The sequence below is a fragment of the Rhincodon typus genome, chromosome 21 (genome assembly GCF_021869965.1).
Source record: "Rhincodon typus isolate 14 chromosome 21, sRhiTyp1.1, whole genome shotgun sequence".
Classification (NCBI taxonomy): domain Eukaryota; kingdom Metazoa; phylum Chordata; class Chondrichthyes; order Orectolobiformes; family Rhincodontidae; genus Rhincodon; species Rhincodon typus.
In genome coordinates, this window is record NC_063352.1 from 16,979,451 (window position 1) to 16,988,245 (window position 8,795).

General features: G+C 36.8%; 1 protein-coding gene across 2 annotated transcripts in view; it reads left to right on the forward strand.

Annotated features, from left to right (window-relative positions):
• LOC109916423 (platelet-derived growth factor subunit A) overlaps positions 1-8,572 on the forward strand; it is a 34,289-nt gene extending 25,717 nt beyond the window's left edge. The window contains exons 5-7 of one of the 2 annotated variants that reach the window (XM_048609548.1): positions 2,474-2,597; positions 3,830-3,959; positions 6,201-6,313. In XM_048609548.1, coding sequence (XP_048465505.1) covers positions 2,474-2,597; positions 3,830-3,939 — 234 coding nt within the window. In that variant the 3' untranslated portion in view covers positions 3,940-3,959; positions 6,201-6,313. Of the gene's footprint in view, positions 1-2,473; positions 2,598-3,829; positions 3,960-6,200 lie in introns of both variants that reach the window. The other variant, XM_048609549.1, reaches the window with a different exon arrangement.
• The last annotated feature ends 223 nt before the right edge of the window (positions 8,573-8,795 follow it).

Sequence of the window (8,795 nt, forward strand, 5' to 3'; positions counted from 1 at the left end):
TTGTGAAGAGGTGTGGTGCTGTTGTTAAGTTTGCACTTAGTGCCGCATCTCAGTTTTTGAGGCTGCTGTCAGATTGCAAACAGGCCAAGATTCTGATGAAAGGCCACAGACCCAAAATATAATTTTGTTTTGCACTCCACTGATGCTTCCAGATCTGAATATTTACAAACATGCATTATTTTTCCATTGCTGAACTGTCCAAATCTTTCACATTGGAAAGAGTGAGCAAAATTGAGTCACGAATAGAACTCGAAAGCAACTACATATTCAAAAGTGCAGCCTGAATTCTTTGAATTAAATGTAAATGGTCGTAAGAGAGAGCATCATCTATTGCAAAGAGAGGTTAATGTAAATGTGGCATAGCACCAATCTAAGGAGTGGTCTATATTCACCTTTGTTAGTTTTCTGTTTCTTTGTTCATGCTGTTGTTTGGTCCTTTTGGTGCCTTAGATGAATCCTGTTACTGTGGCAGCTGGCTGCTGGAAGTGTTTTTTGTTCGTTTTTTACAATAGAAGTGATTTGCCTTTCGAAGTTTTCCTTCTCACACTGAACTAGAGTTTTGTCATGCTAAGAACATTACCATTATCACCTATTTTTATCATCCGGATAGGTGACTCTCAGCAGGGGTTACAGCCTTGGAAACATTTGTGTATGTGTCTGCTAATGATAAATGGAACATGTTTCTATTCCTTGCTGAGAGATCCACCGGTAATTCTGTAGGGCATAAAGATAGAATAATGTTCGTGGAGAACTAAACCAATATGGAGCACAATACCTTTTAATAGCTTTAAACTGAATTCTGCAGCTCTATATATTTCTAAATTTTAAAACATGTTTTGAGAGTAACTTTACATATCTGCACTGCCAGATTGAAAGCAACATGTCAGAAATCCAAGCATGTGCTACTGAACGATTTTGTTTCTACTATTAAAATTAAATGATCCCTTTTATTTTTATGCTGTCTTTAATTAGATATCTTCATCCAAGCTAATGGCCAGACAATAATTTTCCAAAATATGTCTGGATTAGATTTTCCCAAATGTTGAAGATATTTCTATTGAACAGGAATACTGTAATGTTGGACTAAAGTTGTACGCAGGCACAGGAAAGAGTTCCTTAGTTTTCTCATAGTGTTTTATGGGGAGCTGTGCTAAATGAGCAAAAAGAATTAAAATTATTCATTGGATGTGTGTAATCCTGGATTTATTGCCCAGTCCATAGTTATTGTTTGTATAACTTTGATTAACTGGACTATTTTGAGCATTACAGTCTACCAAATCCAGTAGACTTGTACTTAATGTTGAATGGGGGTAATGGGTTTCCTTCTGCAAACAGAAATAGAAGGCCTTTTGGTTTTTTTATGATGCCCCAGAAACTTTCAATGTAACTTCTCTTATTTGAATTATGAATTGCTAAATGAAAGTCAAATTTCTCAGCTTTGTGTAGTGAGATTATTGCCTGCTAATTCATTATCAGAATCACTGTAGTGGCAATAAGTTGCATTTATATAATTCCTTTGATATACTTAAGTCTCCCAAGCTGCTGGACAGATGGAAACTGGAATGATGTGTGTATTTCTCTGTAGTTAATTTGTTAGAGGGAGTTATTGATATACACGGATCTAGAAGTCCTATGAAATATAAGTCTTTTGTCAGCTCTAGTATCTAGGACAAAAACAGAAAATGCTGGAGAAACTCGGCAGGTCTGGCAGCATCTGGGGATTGCGAAACAGACTTCATGTTTCAAGTCTGGTGACACTTTGTCAGAACTAGTTTCTAGGAATCGCACTGTAGGGATTCAAACTGGCCTTATTTTATAATCTACAGATCCTGAAAATCTGTTTATTTTGAACAGGTTGGAATTAAGTGTTGATGCATAGAAGAGGCCCAATAGAATTGCATTCAAAGGTTTACATCAAGTGTACTGAATAACTTTTGCTTCACGGTTGCTGCTCTGTTTATTACATGGATAATTTTTGTGACTTAAAACTGAACTTGTACATTTGACTATAGATTTTAATATTTTCTTATTCACACAATGCTTAGTGCTCTGGAAAACTTAAGTTTAAAGCTGCTTTGAGTGGTATATTAACACAGTTGACTAGAAGAGGTTAATGACTGCATTCAAACAGTGGACATACAGCACTATTGGAGGGAGGCACTCCACAGATTGCTTTGAATTGGGATATTGTCATAGGTGATACATTTTGTTTCCTTAATTTCACCTCAGTAACCCGAAATCCAATATTGTACTTGTTGTTCGCACAGTTTACCCATGGAAACATAAGATAGTTTTGTTCTGTTTTTAAATATGGGGTGCATTACATAAAGTGTCAGTTGCATTAAATTATGTTGGAAGTATTGAATCCATAACAGTGATTGTTTTAATTCCCATGACCTGAATTCATTTTCTTCACTATATCATGTAGCAACTGTAGGATAAGACTATTAACATACTTTTTGTTGACTTACAGGTTGCAAAAGTGGAGTATATAAGGCGCAAGCCCAGATTAAAGGAGGTCGTAGTCAGGTTAGAAGAGCACCTGGAATGTATGTGCACATTACTACATTCTAATTCAGAATTCAGAGAACATGAAGGTACTTGACTGCATCTACGGTGCTTTGATTTATCTGTCTTTAGCGTTATTGTGAAAATGCCTTAGGATGTTTTGCTATGTTAAAGGTGCTATTTAAGGAGAAGTTGTTATTAATCTATTTAGCATTATTAAACAGTACATCTCACAATATTAAAATATAATTTGCAGTTTCTTCAGCAGATGCATTGTAACATTTTAAAGTTTTTACTGGTAGAGTTGCTACAATTGGATTTGAACTAGACTACTTAGTTTTTAAGGGCTGTCTTGCAATTGCTAAATAGTAAACCAGATATTAAGTCTTAATTTTCAATATGTAGACTTATAAATTATCCCTTGTTTGATTATCTTCGCAAAAAATTTGGAAGTTGAAACCTTGGAATTGGAGTTGTACCTTTTGATTTCACTTGCAGACATTAATGTGTTTGTTTGAACGTTATTAGTATGCTGTTTTAATGAGGGCTAAAAATAAATAGAATAAATGTCTTTGTTGAAATAAATTTTGTAGTTATTTTAATCAACCATGTTAGGACATGTTATGACCCTCTTCCAGGGCAGGTGGGTCTTGAATCAAGACCTTCTGGCCCAGAGTAAGAGGTTTTGTATGAGCAAGTTAATGTTTAAAGTTAATGTTCCTTATTATCCACAAAAGCTGAGGCAGGAACAAAAGTGGACACTTCAACCCATCGAGATCTTTTGTCAGCCAACTCTTTAATCCCCATTTCCTGGTTCCTGTCCATTTACTTTAACAATCATTTACCCTGTGATATTACACTGACTTTCTGGGTCAGTGTATTTCACATTCTTCTAACTCTGAAGTTTTTTGGTCCAGACCTACTTTTAGCGAGCTTAGTTCAAGACTTAAGCCTTTGAATTATCGGTAGTAGTTATTTATCCAATAGATTTAATTGAACAATGTAAATAAAACAGGAAAGTGATAAAATTGATTTTAAAAAACAATTGAACTTCTTAAAAAATTGAGTTTAAAAACTCTGAGCTACTGTACGCATGCTCTGAATTCTCTTGTTGAAATGATTCTTCCTTTCAATAAGGCTTGAGCCTCCTGCCTCCTCATTAGTTTGAGACGGAACAAAAAGATGATAACCCTGCATATTAGTAGTCAATGAAGTATGATAAAGCTGCTGAGTTAGTAAGATTGTGATCTGTTTTTGGCTAGAAACAGCTCCAGTACTTGTTGATATCTGTATAAATTCCAACACAAGTGCATTTTCTTAGGGCCTTTCACCAGCCCAAAGCGCTTTAAAGGAAGAAATAGTGAAAAAATTAAAAAACGGAAGCGTAAAAAGTTAATACTGGCACCTGACAAGGATGTGTTTCCAACATAAAAGCTCTGGGATGCATTCAGGTAGGACCTGCTGTGCTGATAACTGATATCAGCCTGCATAAATCATCAGAGAAAATTAATAATCAGATGCTATAATTTAACACAATCACGTTCCAGTTTGTGTCACATCTCACCTTGAGATTGGGTAGAAATTATTTTTTGATGGGCTTGACTGATTCTGCCTTTGGGGAGTTATGCTTCCTGAAGCTGATCACTGCTGGATGTTTCACACCTTCACTGCTTATTTTATCTTTCACTGGTTTGAAGGGCATGCACCTGCACAATCCTAGCCTGACCTTTTCCTGTGCTATTGCTGATTGCTGACTGCTTGATTTCTTGTACAGATCTCAATGACTTGCCCTGTGCGAATGATTTTGCGTGAAATGACTGCACTTTTGTAATATTGTTTGTTCATAAATGCACTTTGTACTAATGGTTAGCCCAAATGAAAGGTTTTGTCTGAGTAAGTAAGGTTTCTGTTTCCTCTGCACCCCAAACTACCCTTACTCATTTATTTATTGTTATTTAATTATTATTTATGGTTTCACTTTTGGCTACTTCAGCCAACATTTAATTGCAATGTTATGTGATAGAAGGCATGTCTGTATGAAGGATATGACAGATAAGTTTCAATCTGTTCCCATTGCCTTCCAGTTTGTAAGAGAGCCCCTGGTTAACAGTCAGGACAGAAGTGGAAATGTAAGCTCCTCCCATCTCTTTAGCTCAGAAACACTGGAACAATTTGTTATGCCTTGCTACTCTGACTAAACTGAGCACTGGCAAGGAGGCTTCAGGTCTATGTGATTTAATATATTGGGCAGTGCCTTTATTCACTGGGGAATTGGAAACTGAGCAATCCATATGCAGAAGTGATGATTGTGGACTGAGTGGAATGCTCAGTTGCTGAGGTGATGATTACCAAATACCATTTCGTGTTGAGCCTGATAATTGGCTGCTCTGCAAATCTTTGTTTTAAAATAAATCTTGTATCTGTGCAGTGTCATGCTACAGTTTCCTTTCCTCTGGTTACTTGACTGAACACTGTTCCTTTAGCGAATTACTTCCCAGAGCATTATCCTTTTGGAGTCCAGCGTCACTAATATTGTACTGTTTCTGATGATGACATTTAGCCCCAAAAATGTCTCTGGTTTTAAGCGGTACCTGACAGTATCCACCCCGACCCACGCTACCCCAAATGTTACTGTGGATCTTGCATGAGCCAGTCTTAACAGGGCTGATATCTTGCCAGGCCAACATTTGTTGTCCATCCTTAGAGGGGCACTTAAGAGTTAGCTACATTTCAATGTATCTGCAGTCATATGCCGACTAGATCAGGTAATGAGCATTAGTGAATCAGATGTGTTTTTACAACAATCAGCAGGGGTTACAAGCAAGCTTCTTATTTCATGATTTTTATTGAATTCAAGTTTCACTGACTGCTGTATTGTGATTCAAGCCAATGTTCCCTGAACTTGAACCTGGTGTTCTGATTTACAAGTCCAGTGATATTATCACTACACAATGACCTGTCCAAGATAGTGTTTTGACCAGTGTCCCCTCTATTATTTTTTTCCTGCATGGACCTCCAAGGCTCGTGGATGACAGCAACTGGAAGTCAATACGTTGGCACGCTGATAGGCGTGTGCAGATCCTCAGAGCAGCTGTACAGCTGCACAGTGTAGTCTCGACCACTAGTCAGGGATTACTGCTTAAAATAATACATTCGGAAATTGAGTTGGGTTAGAATTAGAATCAGCTGAATACGTTCTTAATGGTGAATTGCTGGTAGCAGTTTGCTCTGAAATACAGCTGAAAGACCCATTTGGAACCGGAACAGGAGTAGGAAGAGAATTAAGTGGAGGAGGCACAGCTACACACTCGTGTTGATTTAATATTGATATCTGAAAAGCGTATATCTATGTACAGTCCTTCAGCTTGATTCAGTTTGATTGCAGATGAAAGAAGCTTGCTAATTATATTTTTAAATAACTGGTTAAAGCTTACAACATGATCTGCTGTTAACTCATTGTTATGTCTGCAATCATCAAATTCCTTTACTACACACATGTGGGCTTGGGTGAGTGACTTGCCAAGAAAACATTAGCAAAGACTTTGACATTAAGATGTCACTGCTGATTTATTAAACCACAATGCACACTAGACCCATTTCAAACCGTGCTCTAAAAAGTGGTGATTGTTTGCTATTTACTTAAGATGCAGCATTGGTGTTATCATTAATTTTTAATATTTCTTCTCTTGCAGATGTGAGGTGAAAATAAGCTACATGAGGACTTACAGTGGGGGGCATGCACGTACATCTCTTTTGCTCCATGCCAAAAGCCTATTGCCAAAGGTGCTTTTTTTCGACTGTTATTTCCCTTTGCCCTCAATAGAACTGTTTTCCCAGCAAATTGAAAATGGACAAAAAAAACTGTCTTAATTCCAAGGCAATCAGGAGGAATATTGTGGAATGAGACTGCTCAGTGAATTGACGGGAGGCATCTTGATTTTTTTATATATATGGAGAAAAAGAAAAGGCATTCAAATGGATGGCAAGAATGTCTAAAATGCTGCTGAAAGGACATGGTTTCAGGTGAATGGAGAACATATAATGAAGAACTTCTAAAATGGTGCTGTTGATTAGTAGGCTGTGTCTCCCTAAAGCCTCAACGGGACTTAACGCGAATGAGAGGCATGGACCGTTTGAGAAGCCTCTGCCAGTACTTTCTTTTCCAGAGCTTATCCACAAGACTGTGGGGCAACCTTGCACATTGTTCTTGTTTTCTTACGAACTACGCAGTTCCTTCAGAGGGGATCGGGTGGGGAGCCTTGAAGATGGATGTTGAGTTTATTCTCGCACCATTGAGTGTATATTAAGCTTGCTTCTACTGTATTCTTTTTAATGTTTTATTATTCTGTGGACTACTTGTATATTTTATTGCATTTAGGAGACTGCAGGTATGACTTTCCAGCATATCATTGATTTATTTTACTGGAAGAATATGATCTTTAACCAAGCTGTTCAGAAAATTGCATTCTTGTAAAAAAAAACCCAAAGTCTTTTTGGTTCAATATGTTCCTTTCTTTCCCTTCTCCTCCTTTCTAATTTAAAGCATTTTAAGTAAAATTATTTTGCATTAATAAATGATACAAGAAGCCGGAAAATAACATTTCTGGTCCTGTACAGTCTGAAAATGTTGTTTCTTTGCCTGTTAGTAATAGCACATTTTTGTGAATTCCATCTTTTTAAGGAAAAGTATTTTCAAGCTTTTATTTCACATGTGTGATTGTCTGAAATGGTCACGAGTGTCTATTGCAATGGGAACTATAAAAATATGAACAGTGAGCTCTACAAGGAAACCTGATGTTCTACCAGATAATCTGATCTCTTTTTAAATATGTGGTCACAACAATAATTAAACTTCTGAATATATTCAAGAAAGTAGTGCTGTGATTTACAAAAAAGTCTATTGGTCATCGACTTAATAGGGGCTTCCATTATTCCATTTTGGTTGTGCATTACAATTTAACTTTGCATGGAGGTCCTACTGAGCCATAGCCCTAACTTCAAACCACCCCTGACCCTGTTCTGCTAATTTAGCAATAGCAAGGATATGCTGGCTGGCCACCTCCTTTTCTACAAGCCAGTCGATCTGAATGTCTACTACTCAGCCTTTACTTTGGAAGTTATATGATTATGACACAGAATGAGGCTAGGGATGAATTTAGCTTTGCTGATCTCGGCAATCCACACGCTATCTTGACTTGTTACCATGTTGCCATTCCTTTACTATCGATAGGTCAAAATCTTGGAAAGCCTTTCCTAATAGCATTGCATCTCCATACTTCACTAGGATTGCAGCGGTTCAAGAAAGCAATCTAGCACCACTTTCTCCAGGATGTTTTGAGATGCAAAATGAACGTTAGCCTAGCCAATAATGCCCATACCCAATGTATGAATAAAAAAAATCCTCTTAGACATCCTATTCCCTGGTGCAATTAACACAAATAATATGGAAATGGCTGTATAAGTCGTTAATGGAATAATGATTCAGACAGTCAGATTTCTTATTCCATCACAGTAATTTGAGAATTTTAATTCAATCTTGAAAGTTTGCAAATAAAAATAATTTAATGAAAGTAAATACAAAGCTGCAGGATTGGTTTTAGAAACATTCATTAGTTCACGAATCCCCTTCAGGGAAGTGAAACCTGCTGTCTGGTCTGTTGTGATTGTAGTCCTACAGCATCATCTTTGGCTCTTAATTGTCATTTGAAATGGCTTTAGAAGGTGGTCCACCAGTTCCTTTTTAGGACAACCATGGATGAGTAATAAATCCCAGTCTTGCCAGCAATACCCACACGGAGAATGTTTTTAAAATTTTGTACTTCGAGACATTTGATGTCAGGGCACTGTAACCTAATAGAACCTAGTATCTTAAATGGCCACTATTTCTTGCATATTTTGTAATTTATCTCTGTACATTGCATAGCTGTTTTAACCAGTTGTAAAGCCTAACAATGATTTCTGTTCAAGAATTATAATATTCTGCAGGGCAGAACATTATACTATTCGTACCAATAGTGATTGCTTCTTTGAGTTAAATTTGCCTGTGATTAAATTATTTTATGAAGTTTTAATATATTGCATGATATTAATTAACAAAATCAGATCCTTGATTTTTCATATTTGACCTGGAAGATATTCAATGTTTTTTCAAATAGAATTTCCAAGAAACAGAAACTCAAAGTTGATTTTACCGAATATTATTTCTGCCTTTCCGGTAACTCCTTACTGGATGGAATTTACCATGGCACCCTTGGCTACCTTATCCAGATGGTCATCACATTGAGCTA